The sequence below is a fragment of the Galleria mellonella genome, unplaced genomic scaffold (assembly GCF_026898425.1).
Source record: "Galleria mellonella isolate WM207_F2 unplaced genomic scaffold, CSIRO_AGI_GalMel_v1 utg121, whole genome shotgun sequence".
Taxonomy (NCBI): Eukaryota; Metazoa; Arthropoda; class Insecta; order Lepidoptera; family Pyralidae; genus Galleria; species Galleria mellonella.
Genome location: NW_026441983.1, coordinates 2,886,287 through 2,905,842, shown reverse-complemented (window position 1 = coordinate 2,905,842; position 19,556 = coordinate 2,886,287). Strand labels below are relative to the sequence as shown.

Here is a 19,556-nt window from a genome sequence, read left to right as displayed (position 1 = left end):
TTCTTTTTTTTCTACAACTTAGAATGGTAAACAAACTGACGGCTCACCAGATGGAAAGTGGTAACCGTCGCCTATAGACATGAGCAGTGCCGTGGACATAACAGAGTGTACTGTTTCGCTCATGATACCCCCCGTGCGGTGCCATTCCTGAGGACTCAGGTGTTATTCCTCTGTACCCTGTAAATTCATGCCATATCCCACCCTTCAAACTGAAACACAGCCATGCAAACACAACTGCTTCACGGTTGAAACACGAATGGGACAGAGGTAGCCAAGCAATTGACTTTTATACAAAGTCTCCCTCTGGTTCAGTGTGTTCATATTTTAAGCAAAATGATGCTTGTCTCATCATTGGTACAATTCTACATAATTATGTTATCCTAGTATGTTATGAGCTGCCATAGACTATTCTCTCCCTCTCTCTCTCTCTCTATCTATCTATCTCTCTCTCTCTATCTATCTCTATCTCTCTCTCTTCAGTCGTACACTCTTGATAGTAGTAGTCGCGGTTTTTATCATTATTGTGGATCGTCGATCCTTCGCGATTGAGGTTCTCGCAACGGGTCTCCATCTACTTCTGCTTACAGTCGATGGAGAGCACTCCACAATAGACTACCCCGAGAACGTTTGCCTTGTGACGACCCTTGGACAATTAGACGTTCCATACAGTTTTCATTTCAAGTTCTCTTTCGGATTTTACTTAGAGGAACTTACTGTATATTTAAACAGAATAGACATTTCTTGCGTGCTTCTGTTCTCTTAGTATTTTGTGAATGTCCATTCACAGTAATTACATAATTACATCTCCTGTACGCTTCTAATCTCCTAGTACTTTATGGGCATTCACTCACCAGCGGTGGCCATGAAGTGGTCCGGCAGGCAGGCCGCTAGCATGTCAGCTCGAGCTCTAGCCTGCGTTAGCTCGAGCGCCCGCAGCTGCAGGTCGATGGAGCGGGTGGAAGCCCTGGACGCGTGCACCAGCGAACCCAACTCTGTGGGCGGGGAACTGCGAGCTGTAGGCTCCGGGGTCGACTCTTGCTCCGAGCTGGGGGCTGGGGAACCTGGGTACAGACGTGACATTAGTTATAATGAATGAAAGTGGAGTGAATCAGGTTTTTTTATGCAATTCAGAATGGCTGACGCTCCAAGCTGACGGCCCACCTGATGCAAAGTGGTAACTGTCGCCTATAGACATGAACAGTACCAAGAACATAACAGAGTATACTCTTTCGATCATGATTCTCCCCATGCGTTGCCAAGACAAGAAAAAACAGCAAAATCAAAAGTCTTGTTCTTTCACATGAGTGCGGTAGCGAAAACGTGTCTACCAACAATTCATTTGTTACTAGGAGAGCTGGTTACAGCACTGGCATTTAATATCATCATATCATCATTCAGCAGCAGTGCTTAGTGCTTGTTGATTTCACACCATGGTTCAAATGCCTCACCCTGCTTGGAGTCGAGCTGTGCCCGCAGCTCGCCGTACTGCTCTGTCATCTTCTGCACCAGTTCCCTGAACTTCACTATAGTCGAGTCTCGGTCCATGATCGTTTCCAACGCCGCCTCCCGTTCGCGAACCGCCTACAAAACGTCAATGTGTGTACAGTTAAAAAAATCCGTAATCCGCCATATTTATTTTAATATGATATCACTGACTTCATTGTTTTCTACTCTTCCAACCTTCTGATACCCATATTGTGGTAAAAAATACATGATCCGCCATCTTGTGACAGCGGCCATTTTGTGACGGCGGCCATTTTGAAAATATTACAACGTTGAATATTCCATATTGTACTCGTATTGTTACTAGAACTAAACTAAACTAAAGGATTTCAACTGAATGAAACCAATTCTCAATATCATGAATTAGTTCTAACTCAGTTTGCAAGATATGACGTAAACAAATCAACATATATTGTAAATTAAATAAAAGATTTGAGGACGTTCAAGAATTATGTAAAGCAATTTGAAGGAGAGGGAAATATTGTAAAACATTATGATGCCTTGTACAGAAAAAAATTACGTAGCATTACTTGTGAGGTTGGAGAGGGTTAAAAATCATCAAAAATTGCGTTATACTGTTTCACCCACCTCCCTGGTGGCGGCGTGCGCCATCTCCAACTCCTCGCGGAGGTCCATCTCCAGCTCGCGGTTGGACTCGACCAGCTGCTCGTGCACCTCTTGCAACGCCTCCAGCTCGGACACGTCCTGCTTCAGCTGTTCCACCTGGTCACAGCACGAAACAATTTTTTTTTATTACAGCACGACTCCCTGAACGAACACGGAGACGACATGGCCAATCATTTAATCATGATAATTCCGCCATTGTACTCATTCTTTTCTTAAGAACTCTGTGCCCTATAATATACAACGGATTGTGCTCAGAGGAATTATTCAATATGATGCCTACGGCCACTTTCTACCATCGTACGGCTCGCCATCGACAGGGAGTTCACCCTCATACCTTACAGCCTAAATGGTCGCGTACGACCCGGTTTCAAAGATGTTTTCTCCCACGAACACTCTGGTTGTGGAATGAGCTCCCTGCCGAAGTTTTCCCAAGAGACTACAACATGAGGTTCTTCAAAAAGGGGGTAAAGAGGTTTCTTCAGGGTCGGCAACGCGCGCGTAATATCTCTGGTATTGCAGGCGATCATAGGCTACGGTAACCGCTTACCATCAGGTGGGCCGTATGCTTGTTTGCCACCTCAGTGGTATAAAAAATAAAATTAAGACTTTACTATACAATTAAGTAAAGTGTATAATAAAATATACATACAAACAAACCAACTTTGAATTATTTTAAGGCCCTGTATGATTCTATTAAGGATTAACATAAAGGATAAGCAAGTGGCAATGGGCTGGTCACATAGCTCGAAGAACCGACAACCGATGGGGAAGAAAGGCTCTTGAGTGGCGACCGCGTACGGGTAAACGCAGTGTTGGACGACCTATAGTTGTTTGAGGGAAATAAGTATAACAACTAATTTGTCTATTTACATTTATTATATACAGAAGGTAAATATTATATACAAAGGAGTACGTAAAAAATCTTATATATAAAATTCTCGTGTCACGGTGTTTGTTACCAAACTCCTCCGAAACCGCTTTACTGATTTTTATGAAATTTTGTGTGCATATCGGGTAGGTCTGAGAATCGGCCAACATCTATTTTTCATACCCTTCAATGATAAGGATGACCCTCCCCAAAAAAATTTTTTTTATATTTTTTTTTTGAGAATTTTTTTCCATTTTTATTTTATTATGATTTAGCATTGAAAAATACATACAACCTCAAATTTTCACCGTTTCACGATCAACCCCTATATTTTAATCGCGATTTTTATATTTCGCAATAAGTGGTAAAACAACGTTTACGGGGTCAACTAGTAATATATAAAAACGGAAATTAGACGTGTAAGAGGCGAGCGATCGAGATGGAGAGAATGACAGCAGAAATGAATGTAAGAAGTAAACGTCGTCGTCAAGTCTATACGACCAGTCCGAAGGAAAGAAAGAGGTGAAACATCTGTGTACAATTAAATTAACCTACTTGATGGAAAAGAAAGTAATGATGTTGACAAGTGGCTATGAGATGAATATTTACAATATTTATTTACAGACGCCACAGACCCACCACTAGATGGAGTGATAACCTCAAAAGCATTGCAGGGAGTCAGTGGATGCAGGTGGCTCAGGACCGTTCTTTATGGCAGTCTATGGGGGAGGCTTATGTCCAGCAGTGGACGGATAATGGCTGAAATGATGATGATTATTCTATTACTTGATCCTCGAGCGCCATTTTCTTCTCAGCGAGCTGTTCCACCATCTCCTCAGCGCCGAGGGCGGCGTCCACCTGCTCGCGGAGATCGGCCACCTGCAACTCCAACTCCTCGACTCGGCTGGACAGCTTCTCCTTTGTGCGGCTCAGCTCGGCTATCTCCGATTTGTATTGCTCCAAATCCTGTAGTGAATAAATGTATTATGGGAAATTGGGCTTTGAATCAATAAAACGAGCTCTCCAATATAATTTTATATTGGTCCTTTCTACTGTGCTACTAGGAAGTCAATGCAAGTCTGCTGTCTAGCGCATAGACGTATCGCTTGAAAAGAAGTGGGGCGGTGACGTAGCAAAGTGAAAATTAAATACATGAGTCATTCAATAACAGTCTTTAGTCAAATGAGAGATTAATTTTTGCACAATAATTTAAATAATATCAACATGTATTTATGTCAATCATATAAAATACTCAAACATATAAATAGGAAGGGGTGCCGTGTGGTCCCGGCATAGAATAGGCCACCCCTTCCTTTTCCTTGAATGTTTAAGAGGCGAATAGGGTAGGGCGAGGGATGGGCAGCAGCGTCCCACTTAAAACATATCCAAAGCCTAACAGCAGTTGCCAATCTGCCCGCCAAGCGTGGCAACCACTGGCAAAACCCCCAAGGGAGAGGCTTATGTTCAGCAGTGGACAGTTCAAGACTGATATGATGATATAAAATACGTTATAGTTCACGTGTACTTTATATATGGCCAGCATTTTTTATATTTTTATTTTTTACCCCGTCCGGAAAATTCCGGACGCGAGTTCTATTCGTGGACAGTGTGTATAAATAAATGAATAAATGGATAAAAACATCCGCACACCGTCTGTACAAATACGGGCAAACGGTAGCTCTGTTCCTGGTTAATAATTCTTACGATTCCTAAGCCTTGATTACAATAAAAAAAAAAACTATTTTTAACTCGCATTTTCTTTCCCGTCAGAGAGGTGCAGACGCACCTCTTGTACTCCACTGCCAGCACTCATGATACTATCCGGAAATCATCCGCGCTACCCCCTACCCGCATTACCTTGTGCATCTTCTGCATGAGGTGTTTGTCGTGGGCGGAGAGGTCCCGCAGGCGCACCAGCGTGTCCCGCAGGCGGCTGTTCTGCTGCTGCAGCTGGCGCATCTCGTAGCCGGTGGCGGCGCCGCCCTCCGCTGCGTACGGGTGCTCTGGTGAACGGGCACAGGGCACACATCCACACGCTTGTACTAATCACCGCTACGTCACAACGTACGAGGGCACATGCTGCGCGGTCTCCTTGAATGTACGTATACGTCCGCAGTCGGAAGGTGGGGAGTGATGGGTGGGGGGGACGATAAGGCCATCTGTGCTACCGGTGTACATTAGCGGAACACCAGAGTGTGATAATAGAATCCACCAGGATCTAACCACAGTAGTTTCTATGAGGTCGCTCTGACAGAGTTATGGTAGATTCCATGGAAATATCGACCTGATACGAAATGATATCGAGTATATTAGTAGCAATGGAAGCGCGAAACCATGGGATCGTTAGTATACTAATAATTTCAAGGGAATCACGCTATGGGCACCAGCACCCTATCTAGGAGACAAGCTTTGCCCCGAGTGGCGAATGACAGTTAAAAATGGCGACAAATGTCGTTATTGCCTGTAATTTTATACAGAAAATAGGATTTTGTATGTCTGGTCATCTCTACTGAAATTAGATGTGGGTAAGCAACAACTATATATTTTAGTTACGATACAAAAATATTGGCCCGATACCCGATATAATATAGATATCAGACCGATATGGGCGATATCGAAATGGGTGATGACAATTTTTTTTTTTTGCTATCAATATCCAAAAGAAATCAAATATATAGATATTGGGGCAGTACGATATTACCCATGCCTAGTCGAGATGTACCCGTGGGTGTAGTAAGAGGCGACTGAGAGAATTTAACGGTCCAGGGATGGGCAGCGGTGTCCCCCTTAAAATACTAAAATTTAACGCTTGCTAAGCGTGGCAACTACTACCAAAATCCCCTAAGGGAAAAGCCTATGTCCAGAGGGAGACTTTGTACAAAAGTCGATTGCTTGAGTACCTCTGTCCCATTCGTGTTTCTACCGTGAAGCAATTGTGTTTGCATGGCTGTGTTTCGGTTTGAAGGGTGGGATATGGCGTCAATTTACAGGGTACAGAGAAATAACACCCGAGTCCTCAGGAATGGCAACGCATGGGGGGGTATCATGGGCAAAACAGTATACTCTGTTATGTCCATGGTACTGCTCATGTCTATAGGCGACGGTTACCACTTTCCATTAGGTGGGCCTTCAGCTTGTTTGCCATTCTAAGTTGTGTAAAAACAAAAAGAAGTGGACAGTTAACAGCTGGTACAATTATATTGAATCGAGATATAAAAAACACATGGATTACAAAATCGGAAATTTGTATTTCAGTAACAGTCAGAACGTCAAAGGAGACCGCAAAACAAAAATAAATACAACACAAACATGCCAATATACAAAGACTTAACACATTCACCGTTGGTGTTTGGATTTTTCGACTAATTTGCCACGTCAAAATCATTGCGTTCACATTACCCGTTCAAATTAAATAGTCACTATTACACGACCCCGTTCAAATTAAAAAGGTATGTTACTATTAAACGTCGCGAATAAAGAGGTACATTCAGTATTTGTTCGTTTGTTCAATGACGTCATTCTATTGCTGTTTCGTATTGCATACGCTCATAGCAATTGTGTAGCATTCTCTTTTTACGTTATAAAGAGTGGCTATTAAATAAGCATGTCACTATTACACGTCGCGAATAAAGAGGTGCATTCTCTATTTGTTCGTTTCTTCAATGACGTCATTCTATTGCTATTTCGTATTGCATACGCTCATAGCAATTCTGTGGCGTTCTCTTTCTATGTTGTTAAATCAAGACACAAATATGTCCTTTTAAGATCAATTTTTAATATATAACAGTATAATTCCAACGCACTTGACTATGGTTTCTCTACAGATAATAAATTCAAATTCAAATCTCATTCGAATCATTTTTTTTTTATTTATCTCGAATAGCAAAGGGGAAAAGCCATACAGCCATAATATAGTGCATATTTTTTCTTAGCAATTTCTTCTATATAAAATGCTTACTGTAATATTTCTCCTATATTTTCAATACAGAATATAAACATTTACTGTACTCTAACCCAATACAAGCGATTAGGGGGGAAAGGGATTGTTAGTAATGCGGATTATCAGTCCCATTGCTAACAATATACCCTTACAGGTCGACCTCCCCGTGTTCCCCCCTTGAAACCATCGTGCTGAATTCTAAGTGTATTTATCACGATGGGCTAACTGGCCTGTCTTTTCATCCTCACCTATCACCCCTCACTGGTGCCCCGCCAGCGTATACCGTTAGCGCAAGCAGGGTTACAATTTCATTATCATTCATAAAAAAAAAATCAAGCGATTTACAATTCAATTGCATGTGATTTTAACTGTCAAACACACAAGAAATGGCAACACTAAATGTTTCAGTGTTGCGTGTACACAATACTTTTTTTTTTAATCATGTACCTACAGTTTTGTCCCGTTTCTGATTTGAAGAGATATGAATAAAAAAAAATAAGAAGAATAAAAAGTAACTGTGGATTTCAACTAGCATTTATATACGAAACTAGGTATAAATGTTTAGTCAGTGCCTATACAAATTATTTGTGTATTAAAGAAACATTATTATTGTTTGTGGTTGGAATATATTTTTTTTTTGACAAAGTCAAGCGTGTTGGAATATTAAAAGCAGTGAATGCGTTAAGATTACAAAAAAAAAAAACATACAAATATATATACATACCCCTTATTCATAAAACGTAAAGCGTCCTATAAACCTATTTTAACTATTACAATGTTTTGTCACTTTCAAATTTAGAATTTAGTACAAAATAAAAAAAAAACAAAACACTCCAATAGCCATAATATATCTATGACACATTTGACATATTTATGAATAAGGAGATTAGACGAAACAAAAAAAAAAACAAATAATTCTAATATAATAAATTAAATACTCAATCCAATTTATAAATAAATATACGTACATTCAATAATTGTGTATGTACTTCTATAAAATAAAATAAATATATAACATATATGTCTATATAAAATAATTTATATATATAATAAAGTGAATAAAGCTGGAAGCCATATATCGCGGTGTAGACTGTGTGCTCTGTCTTTGTATAACTATATTTAACACCTATTACATATTGTTATATATTTTTCTCAAACATGCTTGGAAATGTGAGCATTATTTTGACAATCTTCTTCGAGATAAATCAAAATTGCCGTACTGGCCAGATACATGCGGGCAGCGGCCGGCAAAAGTTGTATGAAAATCTATATCTGTCGTGTTTTGCGGCCAGATAAATTACTATGTAAACTCATATCTGTCCTGTAATTTAAAAATGCCCTTTTACTTCGAAACATGGCTACCAAGGAGGTAACTAATAAAAGGTTTTATTTAAATTTTGAACTAGCTTGCAAATAGAAAGCTGTTTATTGAAAAAAAAAACAAACGAACATTATGGCGCGCGAAAAATTATTATTGTTCGTTATTCTTCATTGAACTTAAAAAGTAAAATTGTGTTTTGGATTTCCGCGCATTGTTTGAGAAAAGTACTATACAAGCCTTGGCCACAACTAGGCATTGATAGACTCACGTATGTGTGCCTCGGCTACGCCTCGGCCCACATTTACACGTTCGTCCATCAATGCCTCAGTTGCTGGCCGCTGCAGTAATGTACTATTACTGAACTAGGTGTTATCTTACTGAAGTTCATATCACTGGTTATTTGATTAGCATTATTTCGTTTAATTCCGCTACCATTAGTATGCGTGCGACTGCCAACACTCGAAGATTAACCACCACTATTACTAGCAGGAGTTCAACAACCTTCCATATTAGACATCAAATTAAAATAATCTTTAATCAAACAGACTTGTTTACAAGCACTTTTAAATCGTATTTTTTTTTTAAACTACTGCAGGGTTCGGAAGGTCGTTATCTGTTGAGTTACTTTTTTAAATCTCTGTTAACATTATGTGTTTTTCTTTAGATATAATATGTTTAAAATGACCATTAAGAAGTATCATCATAATCAATCTCCGACTACCATTTTATTCACGCACGTGTTGCGACACGTGTTTCGCTTGTAAACGAAGCATCTTCAAGCAAATTTTTAGATCGCTGCCTAAAGCCTAGTGTTAACCGTTCAGCACACAGACTATTTCTGTCTTGATTATTGAGAGTCGGAAAAGTCATTCTAACTAATCAAGTAACCAGTATTATAAATGTAAATCTATTTTTTTAAGCCTATACATAAGACAAAAAATTTATATATATGATTATATTATTAGTAAATTTAGTTACTCAAGTAAAAATGTAGTTTTTTTTATTCCAAAAATATATAAAAGCTTTGAATTTAATGAATATTTATTATTTATATTTATTTACACAATTAATAGGCTAAACCGCCACCAAGATTGATGAATGTGAAGGAAGCGAAAGAGGTCTGTTTGAATCGAAGCATTTGGCGTTATATTGTTTCTGTCTACCGCAATGGGAGACAGGCGTGACAGATATGTATGTACCACTACCAACTGCTCTGGTTAATTTATTAAACCCAATTTAGAGAGATAGATAGATTTATTCACCATTTCATTCCATTTAGTGTATATACCCTTATAGCTTTTTGCCCGCAACTTCGGACGCAAGGATTTCAGAAGTAAAAAAAGTAATAAACTAGAACTAACTCTAGGTGGCGTATTAAGATAAAACATACCACATTTTAACACTTTGCTGACCGGTAACGAGTTAACTCGCCTTTTCATATCCAAACCTTCCTGGCCAGCAAAGAGTTAGTTAGTCTTTCAGGAATGCAACGGTTAAAGTCGCATCCAATTTGGTGCGGCAGTTTTGGCGTGATGGCAGATCAAACATACAGACAGATTTAAAAAAAAAATGTTTTAGTATATATCGGTCTTACAAGATCCCTTATATCAATGTTATTTAAATATCTTCCCATGTACAGACACTGTCTACGTACAGTTTTATATATGTATTAGTAATTTACCTTTAAATTCCTAAACAATTATAATAAATTATAAATTGTACATTGCAGGGTGTCAGTGGATGCAGGTGGCTCAGGACCGTTCTTTATGGCAGTCTATGGGGGAGGCTTATGTCCAGCAGTGGACGGATAATGGCTGAGATGATGGTGATGATGATGATGTATATTGATTAGTCATATTAACGGTGATAAACACTTACGTATATTGCCGCCGGCTTCCATTTCGGCCTTCATCAGCTGCAGGTCTAGGGTGGCCTCCTCCAGCTTCTCCCTGCACTGTTCCAGCTCGAGCTGCAGCGCCTCCGCCCTCTCCTCGGCCATCTCCTTGTCCAGGGCCGCCATTTCTGCTGCCTCTTGGAGTTCGGCTGTCTCGTCGTTGTGGGCTTCTAGTGCCTCTTGTGCCTCCCGGGTCTGGTGATGTTGAAGAAAGAGTTCAGTTTTTTTTTTTTTTAAATGAGACAAAGGAACTGTGACCCCGTCGACGCTATCGGTATACACTGCCGGGGCACCAGTGAGGGATGTTAGATGAGGATGAAAGCAGGTCAGTTAGCCTATCATCATCCATTAAAACAAAAGTACGTTACTTGGAGGAAAGAGATTGTTAGTAATGGAGACTGAGAATCCCATTGCTAGCAATATACCCAACCAGGTCGAACTCCTCGCCGTTCCCCCTGGAAACTATCATGGTTAATTCCTGATGAATTCATCATGATGGGCCAACTGGCCTGTTTTCATTCTCATCTATCACCCTTCACTGATGCTCCGCCAGCGTATCCCGTTAGCGCGGGCGGGGTTACCATACCATTTTCACCCATCAAAAAAAAGATCACCATTTCATTTACTGGTAGCATTTTATCTTACTATATCACAGGACACAATGAACAGATATATTTACGATGGAGGGGAGGGAGCGGGCCAACCCCAGGATTAGGAACAACGCTTTTAGTACTCCTTCACTCCCCATCCCCCTCTATCACCGAGGATCATATCTCGAGTGCGCCAATGACAATGAACGCGAGCAGTACCCACCTCCTGTTTAGCCCGCTGCAGGTCCCTCTGCAGCTGTGCCTGCGACTCCATGATCCTCGTCTTGAACTCATTTGCTTGGTCCAGCTGTAATTTGACCCGTTCCAGCTCGCGCAGTTTCTCGCGGTCCTCCGCGCGCCGGACTTTTATCGTTTCCAGCTTCTCTTTGAGGTCTTCCACTTCAGATTTCAGCTGAGTAATCTGGAAAGTATAAAGGTTATATGTATAATACATGCATAATATAGTAGGAATGGCAACGCATGGGGTGTATCATGGGCGAAACAGTATACTCTGTTATGTCCATGGTACTGCTCATGTCTATAGGCGACGGTTACCACTTTCCATCAGGTGGGCTGTCAGCTTGTTTGCCATTCTAAGTTGTATAAAAAAAAAAGTATACACTTTCCTATAGTGCTTCACTATAGATGGTGGCTCAGATTTTTTTTTTTTTTTTTTATTTTATGTTCAATTGATATAGTAGCTTTCAAATGATAATTATATATATAAAAACGAGAACATTTCGAGGTTATATAACCTTCGTAAAGCTAACATCTTTATAACAGCCCTTTCAGCCGGGCTGTGTCCAGTGGGCCGTCAGCTTGTTTGTTATTCTAAGTTGTATAAAAAAAAAAATGTGTGTGAAACTGCCAACACTCGAAGATTGACTATTACCACAAGAAGTTCCACAACCTTCCATGTTAGTCATAGATTTGCAATTTGGTCGTGAAACGGTTAACACTAGGCTCCGAACAGCGATCTATGTGAAGATGCCTCGTTTAGAAGTGAAACATGTGTCGCATAACGTGCGCAAACAAAATGGCAGCCAAAACCTAACAAAGTACAGTCTCCCTCAGACAATTACCTCTTGCTGCGCTTGTATGTTCGCAAGTTTGTCCTCAACAGACGGCACGGGCTGCGGTGACGTGATGCTCTGTCCCGGAGTGAACTGAGGAGTCAAGGTCTCCACAAAACCCGTCTGAAAAATAAAATGTTAGAATTATAAAAAAATAATACAGAAATCAGGTATATATTGCATTGTATTTTTTTTATACCACTAAGATGGTGAACAAGCATACGTCCCACCTGATAATAAGCGGTTACAGTAGCCTATGAACGCCTGCAATACCAGGGGTAACTGAAGAAACCTCGTTGCCTCTTTTTTGAAGAACCTCATGCTGTAGTCCTTTGGCAAAATCTCGACAGAGAGCTCATTCCATAACCTGAGCGTTCGTGGGAGGAAACATCTCTAAAGCCGCGCTGTACGCTTTAGGGTATGGGGATGAACTCCCTGTCGACGGCGAGCTGTAAGATGGTAGAAAGCGACCGTGGCCAGTTTTTAATGAATGACAATGGAATGCTAACCCCGCCTGCGCTATCGGTATACACTGTCCTGCCCTTTTATCCTCACCTATCGTCCCTCACTGGAGCCCCGCCAGTGTATACCATTAGCGCAGGCCATTCCATTATCATCCTTTAAAAATATCGACATTTTGTAGTCGCATAGGTACTAAAAATATCGGAAATCTAAAAAAGTAAGCAAAGAAATTAAGTTGTATTGACACCTTTCGTGTAAAGTTATTTATAAAGTAAAAATAATGTTAAATAAATCTTGTAAAAATTTAGCTTTCTTTACTATCGCTCGCTTATATTAATATAAATAAATATATCTCCAAGTGGCTTGACAAATGAAGGCCTGAGCACAGCAGTGGATTATGTGACCTGAATCAAGAGAACTAAGGTGTAATTTATAAACTTGAAAAGCAGCATTTGTGGAAGCCTAATTCTAGAAGCATCTCTAATGAATAATTAACAGCTGCTCAATTAGCACTGGGGTTCATTATGTCCCTGGGGTACTTTATAGAACGGGGCACACGATACAGTACCCCAGAGTCTATAGCTGCGTACGCGCACACTGAAAGCTACAACTCACTTGGTACACGATGTGATCCTCGCTAAGTGCCAATTGCTTGTTTTCCAATTTTAAACAGAAAAGAGAAAAATATTTAAATTTTATTTAGGCTGTCCTAAAAATTATACTAATTTTGAAAATAGATCGAAGAAGATTTGATTGGCTTTTATTTTAATTATATACTTATTTAGTTTTAAACTACTGAGAATAAGAAGAAATTAGAGATGAACCATGAGTCCATCTGATGGAAAGTTTATCACTTTCCTCACGCCCATAGAGTCCACTGCTTTAGACATGCTATTAAATAGGGATGGATAATAATAATAATAAATAAACATTTATTTACTTATACTTGAACAAACATTTAACCCTTATTAATACTACAATCAGTTAAAATAGCATATAGTACCAATGTGCTTACACAAACACAAGGTAATGCTGGATCTGACTTAATGTTAGGTACTAAGGTTATTTATTTTTAAACATATCCAAGTTTTTTTTTTTTTATACAACTTAGAATGGCAAACAAGCTGACGGCCCTCCCGATGGAAAGTGGTAACCGTCGCCTATAGACATGAGCAGTACTATGGACATAACAGAGTATACTGTTTCGCCCATGATACCCCCCCATGCGTACGGATGCCATTCCTGAGGACTCAGACTTTGTACGAAAATCGTTTGCTTTGGCTCTATCCCATTCGTGTTTTTACCGTGAAGCTGTTGTATTTGCATGGCTGTGCTTCGATTTGGAGGGTGGGATATGGCAGTGAATTTACTGGGTACAGAGGAATAACATTTGAGTCCTCAGGAATGGCAACGCATGTAAATAAACTATTTTAATCCAGGGACGGAGTAGGGTTTATTCTGGGGCATATTCTAGAAATGACTTCGCCATCTTTTCAAAGTGTCGCTATCACAGACAAGTGAGGCAAGAAGGGGGGGGGGACACTTTGATATATAAATTATTTTACTATTCCACCCCATCCAACAATAAGAATGAAAGTCGTACGATTCAATAACGACTAATAGAAGATTAATTTAAAAACTTCCTCGTTGTTTCCAAATAAATACACTATTGGGACTTGGCAAACAAGCTGACAGATCAGGTAGACCGTCAGCTTGTTTGCCATTCTAAGGTGTCAATAAAAAAACCTAAAACGTCTAATAAAGCTATCTAAATATTGAAGTATATTGTCTCATTCTTTTGCACTAAAACCTCTATTTGAGGGAAAGTGACAGAACAATATCTTATTACGAATATTGATCTACCGTAGTGTTGATCTCATCTTTGCGAAAACAGTAGCACAATATCTATATGTATTCATAAAATTATTACGGTTTTTACCCTTTTGAAGTAAACATACCACATGTGTGACCCTTACCTCAACGAACGAGGCACGCTTCGTTAGATCCGGAGACGACGCCCTCTCCGCTGTTGGAGAGGCGTACGACGTGAGAGACTGGCGGCTACTCGCCAATGACGTGCGAGAACTGGAAGTTTTAATTAATATTATTATTAATTAGACACTATTTATATGCAGAGTGAAATCAAAATTTTTAGCCTTCTTTTAAGGAAGTGTTCTAACAGTATAACGAAACAGATTAAAAAAAAAACACAAGTTGAAAAAGAACAGGAAACTTTGAACGTGCCAATTTAACCCGGTCAGTGTAGCTGGCATATTACTAATATGTGGGTAATATATATATATTGGGTCAATAACAGATATCGATTATCTATTTCTTTAAACTTATCTCTTAACCTAATATTTTAACCGTTAATAGCAAATTTACAATAATTTCGGCTTAAATCTATTAGAAATGTAGTTCCTTACTTTATATTAGTCCTTAAGATAAAAATTTCATTGTGGTATCACATTGAAATTTTAATTTTAGAAATTTAAAAAAAACGACGCCTCGCTATCAACCGTAATATCAAGTCACACTTCCTTAAAAAGACGCCGTTTATTTTGATTTCAACCTGTATAATTAAATACATCTATACTATTTTACATATTAAGATCGTCGTTTACATAACGCATTAGATTCACTTCGCTCAGTTAATAAAAAAATCAGTGCTCAATATAGTATATATTTCACCAGTATGGATAAAAATAATTAGTTACTGTTTTTTACAATATTAATCTGCAGTGGACTCAGTTTGCCCGGCTAACGTCCCTGAATCGGGCCCTGGCAACATTAAGTTGTTTCATCATATCGTATATTCTCCCAATTTACATTTAACAATACAATATTATGCTCGTTGAATCGGGGCATTATAAATTAAACTGATATATGACTTCTAAGGCGTTAAAAAACGACGACCACAATTTTTTTACAAAGTGCAATAAAAATATGTGTGTACAACATCAAGCTAAAAGGTTCCATCACCGTAAAGCCGCTATTTGACACATTGCAAGCAAATTATATTACAACAATGCAATGTAATGCAAGAGGACAAGTTTTAACATAATATTACAATTTTTCCCTTACTCGCAAAACAAAAACGAAGCTAAGGACACAAATATAAAAAGTACAATAGGTCCAGCTGGAGGGCAAAGTAAACGAAAGGGCAAGACTAGTATATACCCTCATTTACTCTGCCCTTACTGTAAGATTGTGTTTGCCCTTACCGCAAAGTTTGTAATGCCCTTGCCATAAGGATTATAATGAAAACACTTTATACATATATAATTTCAACAAAAAATGTACTACTATTTTTTTAATTGTAAGTACACAATTATTTACAACGCCATCTAGTGCAATGAATTGTAATTAATATTTTGTGAAGTAAATACGAATGGATCTGGATGGCAATGTAAACAAATTTATGTCGAATAAAACGCGACAGCATCTTAAAATTCGTTGTCTATGGTTTTAAAAGGTGATTAAATAATAGACACGCACGAAATTTGAGTACTTTTGAGCATTAAAGCGTGACACGATGGCCAAAGGACAGAAGAACGAAGGAAAATTTTCTATTTCAATAAAAATACATCAAAAATACGTGTTAGTTCATGTAAACAGGCCAAAGCAGCTAGCCTGCACCACCTTTTATATTACTATACTATTAAACATATCAAATAATACTGTTTTATTCCATTATTACATTACCGTTTATGGCGTCTCTTTTGGCGCCTCATTTTGACATCTGTTTTTTTTTTAAATCACTCCACTAAATGCACAGACATTCGGTTACAAGGCAAAGACTAAACTATACATTATGCCATATGTAATCAGTGATTAATGCGTTTTATTTAGCAATCCGTGTGTATTCAAGCTTAAAGGTTAAATAAACTAGTTACTACACAGTTATTTCCTAAAATTTACTAGGATGCAGTCAAGCGTGACGTATATATATACAGTTTATAGTTTTTTAATCAACTTTGAATCAAGGAAATTTTGCAATTTATAAATGTATTTATGTGATATTTTCGTAAATTATGACTAATTTTACTTTTTAATGAGAAAGATCTCCGTCCCATGCAAATTTAGTCAATATCAAATATTTTTAGAAGAATCTTTAAATTATTAATCAGAATATAAAAATTTTAATACAGAAAAATCAAGCAAGATGCTGCTAAACATGTGATACCATAGATAAGGTGCAACATATTTTATTAGAGTGTCGTACAAACACGAAGGAAAGAGAAGAATTCATGCGCCACTTTAACTTAAATAAACTTAAAGTTGGTCTTATTCAATCTATATTAGCTGAAGCTAAACCAGAAATTTTTTAACATCTCTGTAAATTATTAATGTTCATTAATTCTTCTCTTTCCGTGTCTAGGGAAAGTAGATAAAGCTTTATTTGAGAAATCAGTTTAGGGTACGATAGGGCTGATATATCTGAAAATGGTAAAAGTCAGAGATAAGTCCACCCTTGCTCACAACATTTATAAATACATTATTTTAAATGTAACTTACAAGTGCAATAAAGAATATATATATATAAAAAAAAACTACATATAAGGGGTAAAATCGAATTCGTTAGCATATATAGGACAACGATTCCTAAAATGGGTTCAGCAGCACCTAGGGGTTCCGTAAAAGTCACCAGGGTTCCGTGACATTATTTACACAGTAAAACAATTCCATTCTTCACATTTAAAGTTAAAAGAAATTATAAAGTGTTATACTTTTAAAATATTTCTAATAAAAGCTTTTGTTCTTATTTAAATTACAGTGTTTTTGATTTGTAATCATTGAATGGTTTGCATGAAATAAAAGGTATTCGTTGGGCGTTCCGTTATCTTAAAACTGTAGGAATCCTTGCTATATAGAATATCCTATAGTCAGCAAAACCCAAAGGAATGTGCGTCGAAAGACGACATAAAAATTCGAACTTCCCACCACTAATACAGCCTGTATTAATTTAGTATGGGAGACTCGAAATTTTTTGTTCTTTTTGAATTTTTTTTTATACAACTTAGAATGGCAAACAAACTGACGGCCCACCTGATGGAAAGTGGTAACCGGCGCCTATAGACATGAGCAGTACCGTGGACATAACAGAGTATACTGTTTCGCCCATGATACCCTCCATGCGATGCCATTCCTGAGGACTCAGGTGTTATTCCACTGTACCCAGTAAATTCACGCCATATCGCACCCTTCAAACCGAAACACAGCCATGCAAACACAGCTGCTTCACGGTTGAAACACGAATGGGACAGAGGTGTCCAAGCAATCGACTTTTGTACAAAGTCTCCCTCTGGTTTTTTTTTTTAAATTCATGAAATTTTGACCTAGTAACCTCTAATATGAGTAAATTCTTCATTTTATGTCAACATATCATCATATCAGCTGTTTAATGTCCAATGCTGAACATAGGCCTTCATAAGGAGATTAAGCCGTGTGCTTCCATCACTATCCAGCCCAGAATGGGCTTTCTGTCCCATGGGTGTCGCAAGAGGCGACTAAAAGAACTAATGGTCGAGGGATAAGCAACAGTGTCCCTCTTAATGCATCATCAAAAGCTTAACTGCGGTTGCCAACGTACCTGCCAAGTGTGACAACCACTGGCAAACCCCTTATTTCTTAAAATGGCAACTTTATTAATCTTTATATATTTTTGATGTATGTAGAGTGATGCTCTCTGGTTGCTGTCTGGTAATTGTAAGTAAAAAAATATGTCGCCTCTAATACATTGTATAATTTAAAAATATTAATAAATATATAAATATGAATAATGTGTCTAAATGTTACAATAAATACTATTGTAAATTACTTCAAAATAAATATACGTACTGCTACCAAATTCGATGTCACCCCGTATAAAGTGCATAATAGAACGCATTGAACTCCATGCTACATCAACCAAGTATCAAAAATAAGTAATATTTAATATGTAACTAGATATCTATATATCATATATAGATATCTAGTTACAATATCTGTATATATATTGACCCAGTAACATATATATATTAGATATCGAAAATATAATATATAATATCGGAAAGAAGAACCCGTTCGTAATGAATACAGGCTCTGTAGACAAGTGACAAGCGAATTCCTCGATAGAATCGACATCGCGAGTCCGTGAGTTGGAATGAGTCACCCGGCGTTGCTATCTCATTCTATCTCGCGGACTCGGTAGCGATGTCGATTCCATCGACGAATTCGCTTGCCACTTGTCTAGAGGCCCTGATATCCGACTGATATGGGCGATATTGCAATACGGGTCATCAATATATAGTACTCAATATAAAGATATCGGACATTACCCATCTCTATCACGTATTGCTGAATATAACAAGCTGATAGGAATGGAATATTTGTGCTTCGCAAAAAACTTGTTCCACTTTTGCACAGGCCTTAATTAAACCAAATCTAATTAGCCAGTTTCAGTTAAGTTTACATAAATAAAACAGACACAAAACATTAGAAACGACATACAGTACACATACAAAATATTAAAAATATTCTTTGTCGAATAACATTTTTTTTTTATATTTTATTTTTATTTTATTTCTTTTCTACTATATTCTTATAATTATGCAACTTATTTGATTGTATAAATTTAGTTGTAAATTTACGTGGGTCATAGACAAGTCAAAGTGTTTATCTATGTATCTATGACGGCCTATCCAGACCCAGGAGACCATATATATCTTAAACTGCAGGATATCGTTAAGGTAACACTCAATTAAGGTTAAGGATCTATGAAACGATGGTATAAGACAAGGGGGAAGCATAAAAGATCTCTATGGGTCGACGTGCAACGGCTTAGCTGACCCCGTACGCGAATATAAGATCTATTTATAATATATAATTATCATTGCTTAAAAAAATATTATTTGACAAAAAAAAATATATTTATACATTTATTACAAGAAAAATAAGCGAAGAATACGAAAATAAAGCACAATACTACGAATACAAAGTTAACTTCAAAGTTAAAATAACGTAAAGCGCTTGTTTTAACAGATTTCAAATAAATAATGAACATACTTTTTTTTTATACGACTTAGATTGGCAAACAAGCTGACAGGCCACCTGATGGAAAGTGGTAACCGTCGCCTATAGACATGAGCAGTACCACGGACATAACAGAGTATAATGTTTCGCTCATGATACTCCCCATGCGTTGCCATTCCTGAGGACTCAGATGTTATTCCTCTGTACCCTGTAAATTCACTGCCACATCCCACCCTTCAAACCGAAACACAGCCATGCAAACAC

General features: G+C 38.0%; 1 protein-coding gene across 14 annotated transcripts in view; it reads right to left on the bottom strand.

Annotated features, from left to right (window-relative positions):
- LOC113510108 (dynactin subunit 1) overlaps positions 1-19,556 on the bottom strand; it is a 70,728-nt gene that overhangs the window by 43,128 nt on the left and 8,044 nt on the right. For 13 of the 14 annotated variants that reach the window (XM_052899430.1, XM_052899460.1, XM_052899422.1 and 10 more), the window contains 9 exons: positions 14,255-14,363; positions 11,826-11,939; positions 10,967-11,164; positions 10,138-10,348; positions 4,856-5,001; positions 3,785-3,964; positions 2,092-2,226; positions 1,449-1,581; positions 852-1,061 (listed from right to left, as the gene is read on the bottom strand). In XM_052899430.1, the coding sequence (XP_052755390.1) occupies positions 852-1,061; positions 1,449-1,581; positions 2,092-2,226; positions 3,785-3,964; positions 4,856-5,001; positions 10,138-10,348; positions 10,967-11,164; positions 11,826-11,939; positions 14,255-14,363 (1,436 nt within the window). The remainder of the gene's footprint in view (positions 1-851; positions 1,062-1,448; positions 1,582-2,091; positions 2,227-3,784; positions 3,965-4,855; positions 5,002-10,137; positions 10,349-10,966; positions 11,165-11,825; positions 11,940-14,254; positions 14,364-19,556) is intronic. The other variant, XM_052899425.1, reaches the window with a different exon arrangement.